The sequence below is a fragment of the Oncorhynchus mykiss genome, chromosome 21, assembly GCF_057628025.1.
Source record: "Oncorhynchus mykiss isolate SJ-2025 chromosome 21, ASM5762802v1, whole genome shotgun sequence".
In the NCBI taxonomy this organism is placed as follows: domain Eukaryota; kingdom Metazoa; phylum Chordata; class Actinopteri; order Salmoniformes; family Salmonidae; genus Oncorhynchus; species Oncorhynchus mykiss.
This window is the reverse complement of record NC_143042.1, coordinates 18,666,949-18,690,036: the sequence shown is the minus strand read 5'-3', so window position 1 is coordinate 18,690,036 and position 23,088 is coordinate 18,666,949. Positions and strand designations below refer to the sequence as shown.

Here is a 23,088-nt window from a genome sequence, read left to right as displayed (position 1 = left end):
ATGATAAAGGGCAATGTATCAGTGGGAAAAAAACATTTACCAAAATGAAGCCATCACAAAAGAACAGTGTTTGGAAGGACAAATTAAACAATGCATGCGACAATTCCATCATGACATTTTAAACTTTTACAAGGCTACATGGTAGGCACAGATCAGTGAGTCAGTCTCCCCTACTATTTAAATGTAGAATTGGTTAGTTATTGTCAGTGTAACCGATGTGAAATGGCTAGCTAGTTAGCGGTGTTGTGCGCTAATAGCGCTTCAAATCGGTGATGTCACTCTCTCTGAGAAGTAGTTGTTCCCCTTGCTCTGCAAGGGCCAAGGCTTTTGTGGTGCGATGGGTAACGCTGCTTCAAGGGTGGCTGTTGTTGATGTGTGCAGAGGGTCCCTGGTTCGGGGCGAGGGAAGGAAGCTATACTGTTACATCGGTACAAACTAGATGGATTACCATGAGATTGTAATTATAACATATCAAGTATAATGTAAGTCAAATGTTGACTGCAGTGAAGTTCACTAGTTGCAATTGGACATGCTTTGGATATCTGCATGCTGCAGTTAAGTGTAGACAGTTGGGTGCACTTCCAAGCCATTGAATATATTAGGAGTTGACTTATATACCAATAGTGTGACTATTAATAACTGCAGGCTGATAAAACTGGCTTGTGAGACTTAACCCCTCCTGTATGTGACACACTGTGTGTTGTAACTGCTGTCATTAATGCAGGTCTGAGGGTGTTTTAGAACTTTGGATCTGAATAAAGTATTGCAAATGTGTGTCTGTGTATGAGACACCACAAAAAATATTAAGGGGAACAAATGTGATTTATTGTGTAACTTAACTTAGACAACATTAAAAAGAAGACTAACAGTAAGAACACTGGTGGTGGGTCACACTTGGGGTTCCCAACTCTGATTCACAGGGGCTGCTGTGGAGAGGGGGAGTCAACTCTCAATTCTACACGTCAAATAGCAGAACTGACCGTTTTGACATGAGTTGTCAATTCCCTTCCATGGGCTAAGTGAGTTGTCATCAAAACAAAGTGCTGGTTATATGCTCTCCCATTAAATTTGATCCCTTCTGTTGCATCAACATATTGACATGTACAGGATTCTATTGACAAATCAGTTGGCAAGAGTTCTAACACAGTAAAATAAATCTAGAACCAAAACCAATAGTCACTTCCCTATGGATAGGGCATTCAGCAGTCCTGGAAGGCAGGGGAGATATACACCCAAATCTCTTTGGCCAGAAACGTAATTGGTTGGTGGAAAAGTAACACAGCAAACATAGTGGATATCATTGGTTAATATCAAAAAGGGGGCGGGGCACTCCAGGACTGTGCATTCTGATAGGCTCCCACAGCTAGCGTTATATTCAACGGATAACAAGTGACAATGCTCTTCTCCCATCGTGCTCTCTGCTGCTGGACCCGGGCGGCAGGGTGATGACGTCACAGGAAACGGATTCCTGCTCCAAACTGGACGCCGTCGCATATCCTGAGGCAGGGTCGGAAAAAGAGGGAAGATGAGCCCAAGAAAAAAGTTTTGGGACCTATGTGCCGCACGTGGTGTATGTGTATAGCTAGGTGTTATGGCTTGTGTGTGTTTATTTAGAGCATATATGAGCAGTATGGCATTGCAGCAATAACACCTCTCCTCTCTCATCTCTTGTTCTATCATCTCTGCAGTGGTGGAAAAAGAACCCAATTGTCATACTTGAGTAAAAGTAAAGGTACCGTAAAAGCAAAAGTCACCCAATAAAATACAACTTTAGTAAAAGTATTTGGTTTCAAATATACTTAAGTATCAAAGTAAATGTACAAGTATAAATCATTTAAAATTCCTTATATTAAGCAAACCAGATGGCACAATTTATGTTTTTTGAAATTTACGGATAGCCAGGTGCAAACTCCAACACCATTTACAAATTAAGCATTTGGCAATAGGGATGATCAGTGATGTTCTCGAGTGTGTGAATTTGACCATTTTCCTGTCCTGCTAAGCATTCAAAATGTAACAAGTACTTGTGGGTGTCAGGGAAAATCTATGGAGCAAAGTGGAATGCAGTGAAGTAAAAGTCCAAATAGTAAAGTACAGATACCCCCAAAAACAACTTAAGTATTACTTTCAAGTTGTTTTACTTAACACTACTGCATCTCTGTGAGTGTATGAGAGTCTTCTCGCAAACTCTTTTCTAGAGCGCTATATTTATTTTTATTTCACCTTTATTTAACCAGGTAGGCCAGTTGAGAACAAGTTCTCATTTACAACTGCGACCTGGCCTACAGGAGTCGAGTCTGACCTGCTCCTCCAAATGTCTGTGTGTTGTACCTGTCTCCACTCTGAACCCCCATGGGAATGCAGTAGTTGAGCTCCAGCCTGGCGATGTTCCCGAGACGCAACACAATGCCTGCTCCATACGACCAGCGGATACACTCCGCCAGCCTCTGTAGGTGTGCTCTTGGACCCTCTCCTGGGGACAGGAAACACTTACACATAAGAAGAGGCACAAAAAGGAGGCAGAATGCACACAGATGCACAAACAGACAATTGAACATTTATTTGCAGTATGTACTGTAAGTACAGTTGAAATCGGAAGATCACATACACCTTAGCCAAATACATTTAAACTCGGTTTTTTACCATTCCTGACATTAAATCCTAGTAAAAATTCCCTTTCTTAGGTCAGTTAGGATCACCACTTTATTTTAAGAATGTGAAATGTCAGAATAATAGTAGAGAGAATAAATAGTAGAGAATTGTTATTTCTTTCATCACATTCCCAGTGTGTCAGTAGTTTCACATACACTCAATTAGTATTTGGTAGCATTGCCTTTACATTTTTAACTTGGGTCAAACATTTCGGGTAGCCTTCCACAAGCTTTCCACAATAAGTTGAGTGAATTTTGTCCCATTCCTCCTGACAGAGCTGGTGTAACTGAGTCGGGTTTGTAGGCCTCCTTTCTCACACACACTTTTTCTATAGGATTGAGGTCAGGGCTTTGTGATGGCCACCCCAATACCTTGACTTAGTTGTCCTTAAGCCATTTTACCACAACTTTGGAAGTGTGCTTGGGGTTATTGTCCACTTGGAAGACCAATTTGCGACCAAGCTTTAACTTCCTGACTGACGTCTTGAGATGTTGCTTCAATGTATCCACATAATTTTCCTAACTCATGATGCCATCTATTTTGTTGATTGCACCAGTCCCTCGTGCAGCAAAGCACCCCCACAACATGATGCTGCCACCCCTGTGCTTCATGGTTGGGATGGTGTTCTTTTGCTTGCAAGCCTACCCCATTTTCCTCCAAACACAACGATGGTCATTATGGCCAAACAGTTATATTTTTGTTTCATCAGACCAGAGGACATTTCTCCAAAAAGTACGATCTTTGTCCCCATGTGCAGTTGCAAACCGTAGTCTGGCTTTTTTATGGCGGTTTTGGAGCAGTGGCTTCTTCCTTGCTGAGCGGCCTGTCAGGTTATGTCGATATAGGACTCGTTTTACTGTGGATATAGATACTTTTGTACCTGTTTTCTTCCAGCATCTTCACAAGGTCCTTTGCTGTTGTTCAGGGATTGATTTGCACTTTTCGCAATAAAGTACATTAATCTCGCGTCTCCTTCCTGAGCGGTATGACAGCTGCGTGGTCCCATGGTGCTTATACTTGCATACTATTTGTTTGCACAGATGAACGTGGTACCTTCAGGCGTTTGGAAACTGCTCCCAAGGAGGAACCAGACTTGGAGGTCTACAATGTTTTTCAAGCAAAGAGGCTGATGATGTCAATTAGCCTATCAGAAGCTTCTAAAGTCATGACATCATTTTCTGGAATTTTCCAAGCTGTTTAAAGCGACAGTCAACTTAGTGCTTGTAAACATCTGACCCACTGGAATTGTGATACAGTGAATTATAAGTGAAATGATCTGTCTGTAAACAATTGTTGGAAAAATTACTTGTGTCATGCACAAAGTAGATGACCCAACCAACTTGCCAAAACTATAGTTTGTCAGCAAGAAATTTGTTGAGTGGTTGAAAAACGAGTTTTAATACAACCAAAGTGTATGTAAACTTCCGACTTCAACTGTAACTCATCATTAGTTAATGGGGTCAATGAAAAACAGAACATGGACTAATATGAAGTTCAGGGTTCCCACCGTAGTTGAGGTTGCACAGGTTCCCAGCGTTGAGAAAGAAGTGTGTCCTGAAGAGGTCTCCGAAGCCACCCCGGCCCGGACGGAAGGGCAGAGGAGTGTACAGGTGGAGCCCGCCTGCCCAGTACGCCTCTCCCCCCAGGTAGTCACCTGCAGTAACACAAGTAAACCCTTACATTTCATCATCATGACTCCAGGCAACTTTTATTTATTTTATTTCAACTTTATTTAACCAGGTAGGCTAGTTGAGAACAAGTTCTCATTTACAACTGCGACCTGGCCAAGATAAAGCAAAGCAGTGTGACACAAACAGACTTATACATGAAATAAACAAACAGTCAACAATCCAATAGAAAAAGTCTATATACAGTGTGTGAAAATGAGGTAAGATAAGGGAGGTAAGGCAATAAATAGGCCATGGTGGCAAAGTAATTACAATATAACAATTAAACACTGGAATGGTAGATGTGCAGAAGATGAATGTGCAAGTAGATACAGTGGGGAGCAAGATACATAAATAAATAAATAAACAGTATGGGGATGAGGTAGTTGGATGGGCTATTTACAGATGGGCTATGTACAGGTGCAGTGTTATGTGAGCTGCTCTGACAGCTGGTGCTTAAAGCTAGTGAGGGAGATATGTGTCTCCAACTTCAGTGATTTTTGCAGTTCTTTCCAGTCATTGGCAGCAGAGAACTGGAAGGAAAGGCTGCCAAAGATGGAATTGGCTTTGGGGGTGACCAGTGAGATATACAGTGCCTTGCGAAAGTATTCGGCCCCCTTGAACTTTGCGACCTTTTGCCACATTTCAGGCTTCAAACATAAAGATATAAAACTGTATTTTTTTGTGAAGAATCAACAACAAGTGGGACACAATCATGAAGTGGAACGACATTTATTGGATATTTCAAACTTTTTTAACAAATCAAAAACTGAAAAATTGGGCGTGCAAAATTATTCAGCCCCTTTACTTTCAGTGCAGCAAACTCTCTCCAGAAGTTCAGTGAGGATCTCTGAATGATCCAATGTTGACCTAAATGACTAATGATGATAAATACAATCCACCTGTGTGTAATCAAGTCTCTGTATAAATGCACCTGCACTGTGATAGTCTCAGAGGTCCGTTAAAAGCGCAGAGAGCATCATGAAGAACAAGGAACACACCAGGCAGGTCCGAGATACTGTTGTGAAGAAGTTTAAAGCCGGATTTGGATACAAAAAGATTTCCCTAGCTTTAAACATCCCAAGGAGCACTGTGCAAGCGATAATATTGAAATGGAAGGGGTATCAGACCACTGCAAATCTACCAAGACCTGGCCGTCCCTCTAAACTTTCAGCTCATACAAGGAGAAGACTGATCAGAGATGCAGCCAAGAGGCCCATGATCACTCTGGATGAACTGCAGAGATCTACAGCTGAGGTGGGAGACTGTCCATAGGACAACAATCAGCCGTATATTGCACAAATCTGGCCTTTATGGAAGAGTGGCAAGAAGAAAGCCATTTCTTAAAGATATCCATAAAAAGTGTCGTTTAAAGTTTGCCACAAGCCACCTGGGAGACACACCAAACATGTGGAAGAAGGTGCTCTGGTCAGATGAAACCAAAATTGAACTTTTTGGCAACAATGCAATACGTTATGTTTGGCGTAAAAGCAACACAGCTCATCACCCTGAACACACACCATCCCCACTGTCAAACATGGTGGTGGCAGCATCATGGTTTGGGCCTGCTTTTCTTCAGCAGGGACAGGGAAGATGGTTAAAATTGATGGGAAGATGGATGGAGCCAAATACAGGACCATTCTGGAAGAACACCTGATGGAGTCTGCAAAAGACCTGAGACTGGGACGGAGATTTGTCTTCCAACAAGACAATGATCCAAAACATAAAGCAAAATCTACAATGGAATGGTTCAAAAATAAACATATCCAGGTGTTAGAATGGCCAAGTCAAAGTCCAGACCTGAATCCAATCGAGAATCTGTGGAAAGAACTGAAAACTGCTGTTCACAAATGCTCTCCATCCAACATCACTGAGCTCGAGCTGTTTTGCAAGGAGGAATGGGAAAACATTTCAGTCTCTCGATGTGCAAAACTGATAGAGACATATCCCAAGCGACTTACAGCTGTAATCGCAGCAAAAGGTGGCGCTACAAAGTATTAACTTAAGGGGGCTGAATAATTTTGCACGCCCAATTTTTCAGTTTTTGATTTGTTAAAAAAAGTTTGAAATATCCAATAAATGTCGTTCCACTTCATGATTGTGTCCCAATTGTTGATTCTTCACAAAAAAATACAGTTTTATATCTTTATGTTTGAAGCCTGAAATGTGGCAAAAGGTTGCAAAGTTCAAGGGGGCCGAATACTTTCGCAAGGCACTGTACCTGCTGGAGCGCATGCTACGGGTGGGAGCTGCTATGGTGACCAGTGAGCTGAGATAAGGTGGGACTTTACCTAGCGAGGACTTGTAAATGACCTGGAGCCAGTGGGTTTGGCAACGAGTATGAAGCGAGGGCTAGTCAACGAGAGAGTACAGGTCGCAATGGTGGGTAGTATATGGGGCTTTGGTGACAAAACGGATGGCACTGTGATAGACTGCATCCAATTTGTCGAGTAGCGTGTTGGAGGCTATTTTGTAAATGACATCGAAGTCGAGGATATGTTTGGCAGCATAAGTGAAGGATGCTGTGTTGCGAAATAGGAAGCCAATTCTAGATTTAATTTTGGATTGGAGATGCTTAATGCGAGTCTGGAAGGAGAGTTTACAGTCTAACCAGACACCTAGGTATTTGTAGTTGTCCACATATTCTAAGTCAGAACCGTTCAGAGTAGTGATGCTGGACGGGCGGGCAGGTAGCGATCGGTTGAAGAGCATGCATTTAGTTTTACTTGTATTTAAGAGCAGTTGGAGGCCACGGAAGGAGAGTTGTATGGCATTGAAGCTCATCTGAAGCTTAGTTAACACAGTGTCCAAAGAAGGGCCAGAAGTATACAGAATGGTGTCGTCTGTGAGGTGGATCAGAGAATCACTAGCAGCAAGAGCGTTGATGTATACAGAGAATGTTGATGTATACAGAGAAGAGAGTCGGCCCAAGAATTGTACCCTGTGGCACCCCCACAGAGACTGCCAGAGCTCCGAACAACAGGCCCTCCGATTTGACACACTGATCTCTATCTGACAAGTAGTTGGTGAACCAGGCGAGGCAATCATTTGAGAAATCAAGGCTGTTGAGTCTGCCAATAAGAATGTGGTGATTGACAGAGTCGGAAGCCTTGGTCAGGTCGATGAATATGGCTGCACAGTATTGTCTCTTATCGATGGCGGTTATGATATCGTTTAGGACCTTGAGCGTGGCTGAGGTGCACCCATGACCAACTCTGAAACCAGATTGCTTAGCGGAGAAGGTACGGTGGGATTCAAAATGGTCAGTAATCTGTTAACTTGGCTTTCGAAGACCTTAGAAAGGCAGGGTAGGATAGATATAGGTCTGTAGCAGTTTGGGTCTAGAGTGTCTTCCCCTTTGAAGAGGGGGATGACTGCGGCAGCTTTTCAATCTTTGGGAATCTCAGACGATGCGAAAGAGGTTGAACAGGCTAGTAATAGGGTTGCAATAATTTCGGGAGACAATTTTAGAAAGAGAGGGTCTAGATTGTCTAGCCCGGCTGATTAGTAGGGGTACAGATTTAGCAGCTCTTTCAGAACATCAGCTATCTGGATTTGGGTGAAGGAGAAATGGGGGAGGCTTGGGTGAGTTGCTGTGGGGGGTGCAAGGCTATTGACCAGGGTATGGGTAGCCAGGTGGAAAGCATGGCCAGCCATAGAAAAATGCTTATCGAAATTCTCAATTATAGTGGATTTATCATGGTGACAGTGTTTCCTAGCCTCAGTGCAGTGGGCAGCTGGGAGGAGGTGCTTTTATTCTCCATGGACTTTACAGTGTCCCAGAACTTTGAGTTTGTGTTACAGGATGAAAATTTAGGCTAGCTTCTTCAACCATTAGCTTTCCTAACTGCCTGTGCATATTGGTTCCTAACTTCCCTGAAAAGTTGCATATCATGGGGGCCATTCGATGCTAATGCAGAACGCCACAGGATGTTTTTGTGCTGGTCAAGTGTAGTCAGGTCTGGAGAGAACCAAGGGCTATATCTGTTCCTGGTTTGACATTTTCTGAATGGGGCATGCTTATTTAAGATGGTGAGTAAGGTACTTTTGAAGAATAACCAGGCATCATCTAATGACGGGATGAGGTCAAAATCCTTCCAGGATACCTGGGCCAGGTCGATTAGAAAGGCCTGCTCGCTGAAGTGTTATAGGGAGTGTTTGACAGTGATGAGGGGTGGTCGTTTTACCGCAGACCCATTACGGACGCAGGCAATGAGGCAGTGATCGCTGAGATGATCGCAGTGATCAGAGGTGTATTTTTGGACGGCAAGTTGGTTAGGATGATATCTATGAGGGTGCCCGTGTTTACAGCTTTGGGGTTGTACCTGGTAGCTTCATTGATCATTTGTGTGAGATTGAGGGCATCAAGCTTAGGTCACCTAGCAGCACGAGCTCAGAAGATAAATGGGGGGCAATCAGTTTACATATGGTGTCCAGAGCACAGCTGGTGGCAGAGGGTGGTCTACAGCAAGCGGCAACAGTGAGAGACTTGTTTCTGGAAAGGTGGATTTTTAATAGTAGAAGGTCAAATCGTTTGGGTACAGATCTGGATAGTGAGACAGAACTCTGCAGGCTCTCTCTGCGGTAGATTGCAACACCGCCCCTTTGGCAGTTCTATCTTGTCGGAAAATGTTATAGTTAGGGATGGAAATTTCAGGGTTTTTGGAGGTATTCCTAAGCCAGGATTCAGACACGGCTCTGACATCCGGATTGTCAGAGTGTGCTAAAGCAGTGAATAAAACAAAGTTAGGGAGGAGGCTTCTAATGTTAACATGCATGAAAGCAAGGCTTATACGGTTACAGAAGTCAACAAATGAGAGCACCCGGGGAATAGGAGTGGAGTTAGGCACTGCAGGGCCTTGGTTAACCTCTACATCACCAGAGGAACAGAGGAGGAGTAGGATAAGGGTATGGCTAAAGGCTATAAGAACTGGTCGTCTAGTACGTCGGAACAGAGAGTAAAAGGAGCAGGTTTCTGGGCAAGATAGAATAGATTCAAGGCATAATGTACAGACAAAGGTATGGTAGGATGTGAATACAGTGGAGGTAGGCCTAGGCATTGAGTGATGAGAGATATGGTCTCTAGAAACATCCTTTAAACCAGGTGATGTCATTGCATGTGTGGGAGGTGGAACTACAGGGTTGGCTAAGGTATATTGAGCAGGGCTAGAGGCTCTACAGTGAAATAAGACAATCACTAACCAGAAGAGCAATGGACAAGGCATATTGACATTAAGGAGAGGCATGCTTAGCCGAGTGATCATAAGGGTCCAGTGAGTAGTGAGGCTGGTTGGAGACACGGCGATTCAGGCAGCTAGCGGGCCGGGGCTAGCAGAAGGGCCTCAGATGGGGCTCCTACTGACCCACACCTGTGCACCACACATGTCTGTTCAAATAAACAGAGAGCACGTGACCTCACCCTCGCTCTGTGGGCCAATGCTGTACATTCCAAATCCTCGCACACTGGTGGGACCGCCCAGATAGAACCTGGACAATACAGAAATATGTCAATGACAGGCCAAATGTCACTCAAATCATCCCCTAAACACTCAATGATAAATACTTCACAGAATGAGTTTTAACTCAATGGCGCTACCTAGCAATTTCTATCAAAGCCATGTGCCATGAATCTGTTGGGAGTGGTCCTACCTGTCAGCGATGGAGGATGGTCTACCTCCAATGGGGAGGAGACACCCACCCCAGAGAGAGGCGGAGAGGACCTGAAAGAGGCCACCAGGGTCATGTTATATGACATGTTAACACTCAGGTACCCATAATTCACTTCCCATTTGTCCTGGCTATTTCCCCCATGTTAGGGACTAAGTAGTGTTCCCTTACCGAGTCCCAGACCAGCCGTCTGTTGACCTGCAGCTCAAAGTCCTCCTTCAGGAAGCTTGCATCTCCGCCTGTATAGCCAGCCAGCTCCTACAGAGGGCAAGACAACACACATCATGGCCACTTCATATAGATCTACAGTGGTGTATTATGCAGAGGAAGTCACATACACAAACATACCTGGTTGATCCTCAGTAAGGCACCTTTCTTGGGGAAGATGGCAGAGTTCCTGTTGTCAATGGACATGGTGTGCTGCAAGACAACTACCGTCAGCGGATTGATTCAGATTCTTGCTATTTTGAGAGTGAAGATCATTAAGGGTTAAGATTATTAGATAAAGGGAACTGAGAGACAAAGGGCTTTGTACCGAAAGGGCAGACTTGAGGGTGTGCCCGCTCTCTTCTCGCACGGCGAAGGAGGCACTGCGTGCCAGACAACCCAGCTCCCGCCACACACCCTCCCACTTCAGAGTGTGGTTGGTCCTCCACAAAGGAAACTATAGGAGAGTGAGAGAGAAAGTTATCCCTGTGGAAATTCAAGGCAGATAAAATGAAAACAACAAATGTGAGACACACAGACCCATACAAACACACACAGTAGGAGTCCTCTTACATTGAGCTCAGTGGAGACTCCTCTGTCTGTCTCTTTGAGGGAGCTCCATGGAAACTGGCCTGTGACTTTGTACAGGTTTAGAGTGAGGCTGCAACAAGACAACACCTGTCAGGGCCATGATCCATCAGTGATTGTCTCATTACTGAACTATGTTCAACAAAGGTTATAAATACATCACCATGGCAACATAACATACTGTCAATATGACCACTGAGGGAAACAATCAAACTTGAAACAAAATGGCAGCCATTACACCACAAGTGCTATTTTGTTGTTGTAATATTTACTGCCTTTATCTCCCCAATTTCATGATTACGATCTTGTCTCATCGCTGCAACTCCCTAACGGGCTCTGGGGAGGCGAAGGTCGAGTCATGCGTCCTCCGAAACATGACCCGCCAAGCCTCGCTTCTTAATCATCCGCTCGCTTAACCCGCAAGCCAGCTGCACCAATGTGTTGGAGGAAACACCGTTCAACTGACGACTGGTCAGCTGCAGGATCGAACCACAAGCTGCAGGGACACCACAACACTGTGATGCAGTGCCTTAGACCGCTGCGCCACTTGGGAGGCCTGCAAGTGCTATTTCAATTTTCTATCGACACAGAGAGCAAGGACAGCGGTGTTCACTGTTCGTACTTGCGTTCGAAGTTGCCTGGCTGGGGCTTGAAGAAGGACAGGCCGTAGGAAGTCTCCTTGGTCCCGTAGGAGAACTGGAAGGTTAACTTTTCAGCACGGCCAAACACGTTAGGAAGCTTCACACCCAACACCTGGAAGACAGAGACAATGTTACTCCCAGGTCAGGGTCTCACCCCTGTTCTACCTGTCTGAACGTACATTACCACACAATGCACCTATTTGGAAGTGTTTGCAGTGAAAATGAGTCAGAGAAGCTGCTTAACTGGTCTGTCTGCAAACATTCTGGAAATCACCTCTATAATCGCACGATTGTATTTAGGAACGTCTTCCCTGGGTCATTGCGACAGGGGTTTCAATGAACAATATTGTGTGATGCTTTGTTATAGCTCTCCTGTAAGTGTGTGTGTGGGTGAGAGAGAGTGGTGTTTCTGTGTGTGTATTCTCTCACCATGCTGCCCTCGTTGTTGCCGACCATGGTGTTGTAGCTGCCTGTCAGCCTCTTCATCTCTGTCACCTCGAACGTCACATCCAGACCATTGGGCAACGCATCCGCACCTGGGAGGGGTAGACCAAAACAGACCGTGACCACAGCTAGACTAACAGAGGGCTCCTCTCCAGTGACACAAATATATATTTACTGGTTATCCTTTCATATTGGCAACATCTCATGGTTGAGGTATTGTTTCAGACACACACACATGTTTATGGGCGCACACTGTACCATCTGATGTATCAATGACGACCTCCACCTCCTTGAAAATGCCCAGACGCAGCAATTTCTGTCTGGCAATATGAGACTTCTTCATGACCTGTCAAAGACACAACAAACAGCTTTTAGCACAGATGTTTCCCCTTAAATAAGGGAACATTTCAGAGTGTGTATGTAGGTTATGTGTGCATGTTCAAGTATGTGGAGTCCAGAGTGCTCATACTTACATCAATAAGGTTTTTAGCTTCGAAGACCTCTGAGATTTCATAGCCCAGCAGATCCTCTTTCGTTCGGCCCAAGCCCTCAATGTTGACATGTTGGACAACAACCTGCAATGAAGGGCCAGATTCTCAGCATCCATTCCAACTAGGTGATCAATGATTTACTCAGCTCCCTTTGCTAATGAGATGACCAACAACTTGTAATGTGAGTAACGTTAGCTTGGATAAGAGATGCTTACGTCTTTGTTTTCCAGGACTTCCTGTTTAGTCTCATGTTCTGCCTCCTGCACCTCAATCATGTCGTCGGGATGAACGCCCATGTCACGCCCGTGCATCGGGAGAGGGTCCATACTCTGAATAGTGTCGAGAAAGTAGAAAAATCATGTGAAGATATGACCATGCTTAAATAGCTACCTAGCTAGCTTCGTTCTGTCAAGGTGGTACATTTGCTAGCATTCTTAAAGATCAGACACAATCCATATTGCATAACATTACATACAATATGGTAAAATAACAATTTGCCTCATGTCATACAACTCTTCGCCATTAATGTAATTTATGTATCTAGTCCACGGCCTATGCGTTCGTCCATAGTACACCGCAATACAATAGACACTGAACGGGGAGGTCATGCAGAATTTCATCCCCACGTTCCGTGGTTGTAAGAAATTAAGATTTACCCTGGCGTGGACAGTCCCCATGGTGACGTCTTTGTCTTGAAAAATATCCCGTTTGATAAGTGAATGTTTTTTAACAGGCCTATTTAGAGGAGAAAGACACTACTGACAATGGCTAGATTTTCCAGGTCCAAGCCCCCTTCAAGGGAGACGCCATGACACTTTGCGAAGCCTGCTCTGTGCACAGTGATTGGTCAAACATGTGCCTTTATCACTGACTGGTGGGCGGGACAAAACCAGCGCACTGACGTAATGTGTCTCGAGACCAGCAGAGGACAGTATCCCTACACTCAAACTTCAGCCCTGTGTAAAGTTCCTGCTCTGAAGGTGGCAAGTCCAATACTGTGCAGGAGTTGCACTTGCGTGCATTATATTTACAGATAATGTTGGTCCCTTCAGATGTATGCTTCTTATGACTTAATTTATTTCAAAGTATTTACATTGCACTGCAAAGAATGACAAGAATATGCCTACCCACCACAACCAACTAAGAAGTGCCCAAAACTGCCCATTAGGCTGGCTACGCATATGTAGCCTATTGAAATAAGCGCCTGCGGGACAACTCATCTGAAAAACATGAAAACGTAGCTACATCTGAGCTCTTTTTTTCTCATTATTATTCACCACGATTGTAACTTGAAGATGTATAACCTTATTTATAGGCCTACATCACGATGAATCATGAGTTCCATTATGGGCAATTGAGACCTCTGCTGACAATTTGGCCCCCGCGCTAGTGACAAATATCTGAAAACATTTATTGATCAAGTGTAATGATTTTCTGGGTTGGTTGCGGTCTCGGGCGTTGAGTAATCAATTGAACCAATTTTATTCTCTCTCTCTCTCTCTACACCTCCAACCCGCTCTTCAAATGCGTGCAAGCCAATCAGAGAGCGGCTCCGCTGGTCTCGCTGTCCTCTTCTACTGCCTCTGCCAGTACCAAAACGGTTCTCTTATCAAAGAAACGCATAACCAAAAAACTGCATTCAATCACCGCCTTTTACCATGGGAAGTGCTTGTTTTTCCTGGGACGTTTGTTTGTTTTTCGTCCTCATTAATACTTGTGAGGTGATGGGGAATGTTGGACTCGCAGGTAAAGAGCTCTCATTCTCTCTTTCTGTCTTAATCATTTTGACACATATTTTTAAGATAGGCTAGTGCTGCCTATTTTCTTTCTTCCTGTTAATGGTTTATTGAACTGTTAAACCAGTGTATGACAGTGTAGAATAGGTGAAACGTAGTGGATTTCTTTAATGCACAGGCTAACGTAGATTATATTCATTTTAATTGGAGAGTATTTGTGGACTGAGATTACAGTTGAGATAGTTGGGATAACATGTTCCTTTGAGAAACACTTGGTTGAGGATGGATAATTTGAACAGAATGGAAAGGAGAAATAGCTGAACACCGATTTTGCACAATAACAGTGAATTAAATATATACATTTGAAGCCAAATCTAGCAATTATAATAGCCTTTGAAATTGTGATGTGATATGCGCGCGAAATAAATCAGAGGCTGCAAAAACGTTTACATTTGGCCTTGCGGAGCTGAACCATTATCACCCATTTTTGACTGACAATAAAATACGGCGTGTTAATCCATTTTTTTTGACAATATTACTCTAAACACTATTTCAAGTTTAGTATTTGTTTCGCCTTATTGAATTCCCATTTCTGAATGTTAAACAAGTGAGAAGAGTCAACAAGAAATGAGGTCCGTCGACTGATATCTATCTGAATGTTTTACCCGTCGTAGATCAATCTGTCAAGTAGGTCCTGGACTGGTTTTAATTGTGTGAATAAAAATATGACTACGCATCTTTTCACCCCCCCTCTGCTTGAAAGAATCCCTCCTATGAGCTGATACATAGCATATTTCCCGGATCAGTTGCCTGCCCAGAGGTATCCATATGGACGTGGGTTGGAAAGGTGGCCTTCGCGGTCCCTAGAGGAGTCTGTCCCAACCTGCTTATCGACAGCCTTTCAGTGGATAGTGGCGCACATTGTCTCCCTCCCACTATGGATGAGCGAGAAGTCAATATTGGGACGGGCACTGAAGCACCGGAGAGGGCTTTATTTAACTATTAGTCAACGATATTTCATAATAATAGTCCCATGGTGAACCTGCAATAACAGTTTCCTGCCTTATCTCTCTCTATTCACTGTCAACAACTCAGTGAGACCTGGCAGTTGAACTATCAAGTCCAGGTTTTACAGGCTATATTCCACTGCCTACTCCTATCACTTTATTTTTCATTTCTACTGGCACTCACATGGGAGCAAATAAATCAGTCATCCACCTGATAAAAAAGATTTATTGTAATGACATTTTATTGTTTCTTCATTGCATTTCGTTGAGCTGGGCAGGGGCAAGACAGGAGACAGGGTAGCTGCTTCTCAGTTCAAGATACAGCACTAGAGAGAGAAAGGGAACAGAATTTTGGATAGATACAACTTTCTCTCTTACACTTGTGCTCTCTCTCTCTCTCTCTCTCTCTCTCTCTCTTTTTCTCTGTCTGTGAATGAGCTGCAATTAGCCTACTTGAGGCCCCTGGATTCAGCCCCCAGATGTGACTCTATAACATTGACTTGATCAATTAGGGTTCCATGTTGTCACTCAGTATTCCATAGGCATCCACTAAGCCCTGATACACTAGTGTACCTTTCTGCTAATGGTATTTGATTCATATAAATTATTATTGGTTTTGTTCTCTTTAGTGTTATCCAAGAGAACCTACCGGTATCATTGATAGAGTTAAGAAACCTCACCCTCCATCCACTATGTCCCTCCCTGACAGTTTATTGTCTTATACGAGGAGCTTTACATTTTGGACGTTTGCCATCTTAAAGTAAATATATTTCCAGCCTGTATATATCTGGACGGAGCTGCATTTGGCCAAGAGGACTGAGCTTTCCCTGAGAGAGCGGGGTTAAAACATTCGATGGAGGTTGTACAAAACCCATTCACCTCTCACCAAAATCATCACTATTTTATAGACTTAGTCCTATTGATGAGTCCTTAGAGACCAGTGGTTTACAGTTGTCCCTTGTGTCATTTCTATAGAAGCCGATGAATGCTCTGAAGGCACGGATGACTGTCACATTGATGCTCTCTGCCAGAATACCCCCAAATCCTTCAACTGCATCTGCAAGCCGGGGTACAAGGGAGACGGCAAGCAGTGTGAAGGTGAGTTTCACTACATTGTCTTATTATGACTTCAATGTGATATTACTCCCCTCTATATTACTTAATTCACCCCCCCCCCCCCTCCCTTCCGCCACACCGATCCAAATCATCATCCTCAATCACCCCACACCCCTGTCCTCTCCGCACTTCATTCCGCCCGCCCCCTATTGCTCTCTGACAGGCTCAGCAGTAATGGCAGGTTTTACAGCTGTTTCACAGGAACACCCCCATTCCTCTCCCCCCCCTCTCCCCTCCTCTCCCCCTTCCCGACTCCAGTCCCTCCGCCAGCGCTCTTAATTAACTGGGAGGAAGTGGACTGAGGGAAGGTGTGAGGGTGAGAGGGGGCAGCACCTGGCTGTGCGTTCACACCTCCACTCATTTCTGCCTCAAATCACACCACAGCTGGAGCTAGAGTTAGCTGAGCGCACAGCACACACTCCTTCCCAACCCTAGCCTGTCTAGCCGTACAAATGCAATCGAAACACATCTATGCACGCACACGCAAACGCCAGTTCAGCTTATAGGCTACCACGGCAAATAGCGTGGACACAAAACGATACATTAGTCATATTGGGCCCTAGAGCTAGCCAGGATAGGAGAGCAAGAGAGGATTGTGGTGATGACGGGCCCTTTTCTATAGGGGTTTTCACTGCCTCTATGTTCAGGCCTTTTCAAGTGTCTCCTGTTTGTTTAAGTATTTGTGTGTATGTCAGTGAGTTATATCCAACACTTTCTGCTGTTTGCTCAGCTGTGTACCAGTCTCCCTCGCCTGAAACACACGCACACGCACACGCACGCGCACGCACACACACACACACACACACACACACACACACACACACACACACACACACACACACACACACACACACACAGAGAGAGAGAGAGAGAGAGTGTGCAGGTATTATGTTTGAGGAACTCACCTGAATATTGCCCATTCAGAGATTCTATACCTCTCATTTGGTCATCCTGGGTAGAACATAATGAGATGATCATGTGTCATTGTTTGATTAGCTCACTTATCAAATGCCTCAGGCTGTGTGAGTCGGTCTTCCTACATATGACTATATAATCCCCCACCTGGCTTGGAGAGAGGGAGTAAGGGAGATTGACTATTATTTCCACCATTTTGTGTCTGCTGATTCTGTTGAGTTGCGTGCAAGTCCATATTGGCAGCAATGCGGTCTACTTGATATAGCTCTGTCTCGATTTGCCCCCAGTCTAATTCTATTGGCCGTCCTCCGCCATTGGACGTAAGCAATGACATTGGAGAGACGTCCTGGAATTGCTAGAAATGCCTGTACTAAAAGTTGATATTGAACCAGGCAGCTCTGCAACATGTTGGATTATCTTCAGTCAGAAACACAATGTCCTAGACCAGATTGAGCTGCCCAGAATAATATATTAGATGATGTCCATAGAGAGTAAACTACAAAAGGTTGAGTCTTTTTAGGGATATGTTCCTCCTACCGTGAAACAGCTGTCTGAGCAGAGGGCTGACCTGTCTGTCTGTCTGTGTGTACAGATTTATTGTGCTTATGAATGTTTGTTTTTTTAAATTGAAATTCTAAGAGGGGTGTATTTCATATTTGGATGGGAATATATTTGTCCCGATTGTTGATTGAATTGTGTGTGTGCACGTGTTACACAGATGGAGAAACTGATGACGTATGCGTATGCTTCAGTATCTGAAATCCAATGTGTCCTGTCCTCCTGTCCCATACTGAAACAGCACAATTAATGCCTCGATCACACATATCCAATGGAACACTGTGTTTGCCTTTAAAAAAAAAAAACTTTATTTAACTAGGCAAGTCAGTTAAATTAACTAATTCTTATTTACAATGACAGCCTAGTGGGGAACAGTTTATTAACTGCCTTGTTCAGAGGCAGAACAACATATTTTTACCCTGTCAACTCGGGGATTTGATCCAGCAACCTTTCGATTACTGGCCCAACACTCTAACCACTAGGCTACCTGCCACCCCGATGCCTTGCAGCATTGCGTTGCAGAGGCAGTTGCAGTGGGTTCGGTGTGGTGCATCTGTTGGATTTATCCAACGCATGTGTCAAACTTTATGCGTAGACGGCTTGACAGAAATGGTAGCAGGAAGTGAATGTTGAACTTTTGTTGCACACACATCCAGATGATGCTGCGTACCGTTTTGTGCAAAGACGCTGTCGGTGGGAGCCGAGGCGTAAGGTCCAGTGAATGGGTGACAGAATGAAGACGGATGGTGGATGTGAGTTGACCCCTGACCTCTGTGATTAGATAAGGGCTGTGTAATTGGCCGGCTATGTTTCCCATCAGCAGACATCATTAGACAGAGTCATTAGGACGAGCAGAGAGCTGCTCTCGCTCGCCCTCCTCTCTCTCTCTCTCTCTCTCTCTCTCTCTCTCTCTCTCTCTCCGTCTGCTGTCTCTCTACTTCCTGTGAAATGACTATGCCTCAGGATGGAAGACAGAGAGGCTACACTCTATCAGAGAGGGACCCAGTAGTCTGCAGCTGATAACTCAACATTCCAGTAGAATTTACAGTAACACTTCATGCGTTATTACGTGTTATAAGCATGAGCATTTATGTCCTATTATAAGGCATTTATTGAATGATATAGACTATTGCAGGTTACCTGTAATTAACCACAAAATTGCATTTGAATCATAATTGTTCCTATCAGATTATGGTGCTTCTCTCGAGGCAGACCCTTCTCTAAAGCTGCTCCACAGAATGCTGCTCTCTCTCGCCTCTGAAATCTGATCTTGCGTTTATGAATGCCGCTCTCTGTAGATTTTTCCATGGGCTGATATTGCTGGCTCGTTATGGAAAAATGTGAACTTTGGGCCCTGCGCTGTCAACCCGAAGAATGAGACAATGTGAAAGAGCATAAACCGTTATGCATAGTACAAGGTCATATCACTCTGTCCTCGCAATGCTGGACGAAGTGGTTTCAGGCGGCATCAACTGCACATACATCTATGATGATCGGAGTTGTGCTGATCTAGAAAGTTGCTACTATATATCTACAGTATAGCTGTCACGCCCTGACCTTAGAGAGCCGTTTTATTTCTCTATTTGGTTAGGTCAGGGTGTGATGTGGGGTGGGCATTCTATGTTTTGCTTTCTATGTTTCTTTGTTTCTATGTTCTGTCCGTTTTGGTATGGTTCTCAATCAGGGACAGCTGTCTATCGTTGTCTCTGATTGGGAATCATACTTGGGTAGCCCTTTTTCCCTCCTTTGATTGTGGGTAGTTGACTTTTGTTAGTGGCACTATAGCCCTGTAAGCTTCACGGTTGTGTCTTCGTTTGTTGGCGACATTTTAAATGAAAGGAAAATGTACACTCACCACGCTGCACTTTGGTCTACTTCTTTCGACGGCCGTGACAATAGCACCTATGTGTCCCTACTGTTGTTAGTGCTTTGGAGACGTTTTAATTCCAAGGAAACTGCTACAAATGAGAACTGGTTTCAGAGAAACCGGTTTCTGAGAATCATTCTTATTTTTGCTACAGGAATTGTATTTATTGATGTACTCAGCAAGAACTGCGCTTTCAGTGACCGTGTGAAACTAAAGGACTATTACTGTTTTCCTGCCTATCAGTTCAGTTTGGATGAAAAGAGGCCCATGCTGTTCTCTGAGTAGGCCTATAACTCAACAGTCACGTGGTTCTCTGCTCATCAGTAGCAGTCAGTAGTAGATTATTCCAACAATCCACAGAGAGGAGTCGACTGGGATGGTTTCCACGGGGCTGTCAAGGTCCTGTGAAAGCCTGTCCATGTTTGCTCAGCATTTGTCACTTACTGACTAATTGATTGGTTTTCATTGGTCTTGTCCCTGGCACTCATCCTCTCCTCCTTTTCAAAAACGAGTTTCAGCACTACAGCCTTTGCTTTTCTCTTCCCATGTCCTCTACAGTCAAACAGTTGACTTTACTCTCTAGAACATCTAGGCTACCATTTCCTGGTGATGCTGAAGATACTAACATGCGTTGTCACTCGACCTCTAGCTGTGTTTGAGTGGATGTGTGTGTGTGTCAGAGCTCAGCTGTGTAGTCGTGTGTGTGTGTGTGTGTCACCTGTATGCCGGGGTGGAGAGAACAGCAGCAGTAGCCGATTCAGGCATAAAGACAGATAGAGACTGAGCCATGAGTCTGCTCTCCCAGCAGCAGCAACAATTACCTGATCTGCTTTACAGAGGGAGCGAGGGAGGGAAAACAGAAATATATTTGGAAAGACAGATGCATAGATGCAACTGGGAGAAAATGGATGGTGGGTGAAGGAGGTAAGGACACAGAGAAAGAGGGCGGGAGGGAGAGAGAGAGATTTCATGAGATAGAAAGAGAGTGAGATATTGCGGGCGGGAGGCTCTGTGGGAGAGGTGGCAGACAATTACTAGGCCGTTGTCTGCCCAGTGTCTGCTACTCCGTCACTGCTCAGGAGCTCTCCTCACTGGCTCGCTGCTTCACACACACACACACACACACACACACACACACACACACACACACACACACACACACACACACACACACACACACACACACACACACATTTGGAAGAGCAGGTCAGACTCGGCTCCAGTAGGCTGGGGCTTTATATAGCTATAGCTCTGTAGAAAAGAGCGTGAGAGCAGACTCACATATACACTCACAGAGCTGACAGAACAAGAGATGAGAGAGGAGAGGTGTTATTGCTGCAATGCCATACAGCTCATATACCCATAAGCTGTACATGCACAGGCCTCAACACCTGAGACACACACACATTCACGTGCGCGCATGCACATTTACAAGCATGCACACACACACACACACACACACACTTTTTCAATCTTGGCTCTTCAGTCTTGGAACGGGCATCAGAACAGAAATTCACTGTCACAAACCCTTGGCCTTGACTGGGCACAAAGCATGGGCTCTCAGCCCATTTTCTTATTTCTGTCCTGAGGATCTTTGTACTAGCCTTGGTAATGAACCGTGACGCACTACAGGTTCAGAAATAATATTTGGATTATTTCTGGTTTTGTGCCGTCATTCGACCTCTTGGGTAAATACACATGGTTTTTGTTTTCAGAGAAGTTGAGGGATAGGTAGCTAGAGAGGTTGCGATATTCTGAGGTTCAGAGAATTTGGTTGATACCCAGTCTCCTTTACTTTGGTATTGGCTGCTGTGTCCCAAATGGCACCCTATTCCCTATATAGAGCTTTAGACCAGAACCCTATGTACCGTGGTCAAAATCAGTAAACCAAATAGGGAGTACTGTAGGGCGTCAATTGGGATGGTGGAAGCATCTGACCTATAGAAACCTTACTCAGCAATTCAGTCAGGTACAAGTAACAGCCCCGAAAAGTAAAACAACCCCAAGAATTTGAGAGATCTCCTTTTTCCGCTCAGGGAATTACGCAATCCACTGTAGTGAAGTGTCCCTGCTCCACATGCTGTTGCAGTTATAATTGGAAATCTCCCTTCACTGAGCTAAGGACTTTCTCCTGTGGACACACTTCTCTGGACCAGTCCAACTGAAACATCAAGGGGACAGCAGGGGCACGCTCCCTTCCATTCCTACCTCTCCCCCTTCTCTTTCGTTCCTCTTCTTCCCCTCTCTCCTTCCTCACCTCTCTCCCCTTTTTCATCCATCTCACGGGGCATGTTTCTCCGCTCTCTTGGGGCACGGGCCCGTCAGCGAAGGTGCCTAATTCACTTGATGAGATGTTGAGCTTCAACACTTCCCCCGTCACAATTAGGAAACATGCGGCGCGTGTCCAAGCAGCGGAAGCAGCGAGCAGCCCGGTTCAGAAGCTGTCGGGGTGTCAGATGTCAACAACAGCTCCAGTGCAGGAAGAGATCACTGCTAGAGGCTAACTAGGCACAGGGCATCGCTCCATGTCCATCCTCCCTCCTCGGCCCCAGACCCTAGCCCCATGCCCCAGGGCAGGTGTGAACCCGAGACCCTAGCCCCATGCCCCCATGCCACAGGACAGGTGTGAACCCCGACCCTACCCCCTCCTGATACCTGCCCTGATCTTTGGTGCTCTCTAACCCTGCTCCCCTATGTAAAACCACACCTGCCTTGTCTTGTCTTGCCAGGCTGGCCTGATCCAGCCTCACTTCTCAAGAGGTGAAAATTAATGACTGGAAGCTTTTCATTTATCCCTAATTATCTTTACTCTCTTTCTTTCTTTCTTTCGTTCTCTCTCTCTTTCTCCTTCCCACTGGGCAAAAATCTACGTTTCCACATCATTTCTACCAACAAATTCAATGTGATGATGTTGAATCAACATGGAAAACTGATTGGATTTGGAAAAAGTAATCAATGTAAGGGAATTTAGTAAAAAATGTTTTTTTACCAAACTTTCAACCTAAATCCAATGACATGGTGAGATATTTTGTTGATTTCACGTTGAATTCACATTAGTTGACAACTCAACCAAATGCAAATTAAAACTAGATGTTGAACTGTCCTCTGCGCCCCCAGTGGTTTCTTTCTCTCTCTCACTTTCACCTTTTCCCCCCTCATTTCTCTCTCTCTCTCTCTCTCTCTCTCTCTCTCTCTCTCTCTCTCTCTCTCTCTCGCTCTCTCTCTCTCTTGCTTTCTCTCTCTCTCTCTCTCTCTCTCTCTCTCTCTCACTCTCTCTCTCTCTTGCTTTCTCTCTCTCTCTCTCTCTCTCTCTCTCTCTCTCTCTCTCTCTCGCTCTCTCTCTCTCTTGCTTTCTCTCTCTCTCTCTCTCTCTCTCTGTCTCTCTCTCTCTCTGTCTCTCTCTCTCTTACTTTCTCTCTCTCTCTCTGTCTCTCTCTCTCCCTCTCTCTCTCTTGCTTTCTCTCTCTCTCTCTCTCTTGCTTTCTCTCTCTCTGTCTCTCTCTCTCTCTCTCTCTCTTGCTTTCTCTCTCTC

At 44.7% G+C, this 23,088-nt stretch overlaps 2 protein-coding genes across 11 annotated transcripts in view; one reads left to right on the top strand and one right to left on the bottom strand.

Moving 5' to 3' along the window:
• Positions 1 to 803: 803 nt before the first annotated feature.
• Positions 804 to 13,916, bottom strand: LOC110500180 (sorting and assembly machinery component 50 homolog B). Its single transcript, XM_021577383.3, has 15 exons — positions 13,014 to 13,916; positions 12,573 to 12,686; positions 12,340 to 12,441; positions 12,125 to 12,212; positions 11,852 to 11,958; positions 11,404 to 11,534; positions 10,767 to 10,854; positions 10,522 to 10,650; positions 10,335 to 10,406; positions 10,158 to 10,244; positions 9,969 to 10,039; positions 9,739 to 9,806; positions 4,160 to 4,306; positions 2,332 to 2,473; positions 804 to 1,497 (listed from the first exon to the last, which is right to left on the bottom strand). Exons 1-15 carry the CDS (start codon positions 13,032 to 13,034, stop codon positions 1,452 to 1,454), a joined length of 1,413 nt encoding a protein of 470 aa, XP_021433058.1. The 5' UTR covers positions 13,035 to 13,916; the 3' UTR covers positions 804 to 1,451.
• A 45-nt stretch (positions 13,917 to 13,961) lies between these two features.
• LOC110500179 (signal peptide, CUB and EGF-like domain-containing protein 1) overlaps positions 13,962 to 23,088 on the top strand; it is a 133,191-nt gene continuing 124,064 nt past the window's right edge. For all 10 annotated transcript variants that reach the window (XM_090215044.1, XM_090215043.1, XM_036957537.2 and 7 more), the window contains exons 1-2: positions 13,962 to 14,103; positions 16,076 to 16,198. In XM_090215044.1, coding sequence (XP_090071170.1) covers positions 14,016 to 14,103; positions 16,076 to 16,198 — 211 coding nt within the window. In that variant the 5' untranslated portion in view covers positions 13,962 to 14,015. The remainder of the gene's footprint in view (positions 14,104 to 16,075; positions 16,199 to 23,088) is intronic.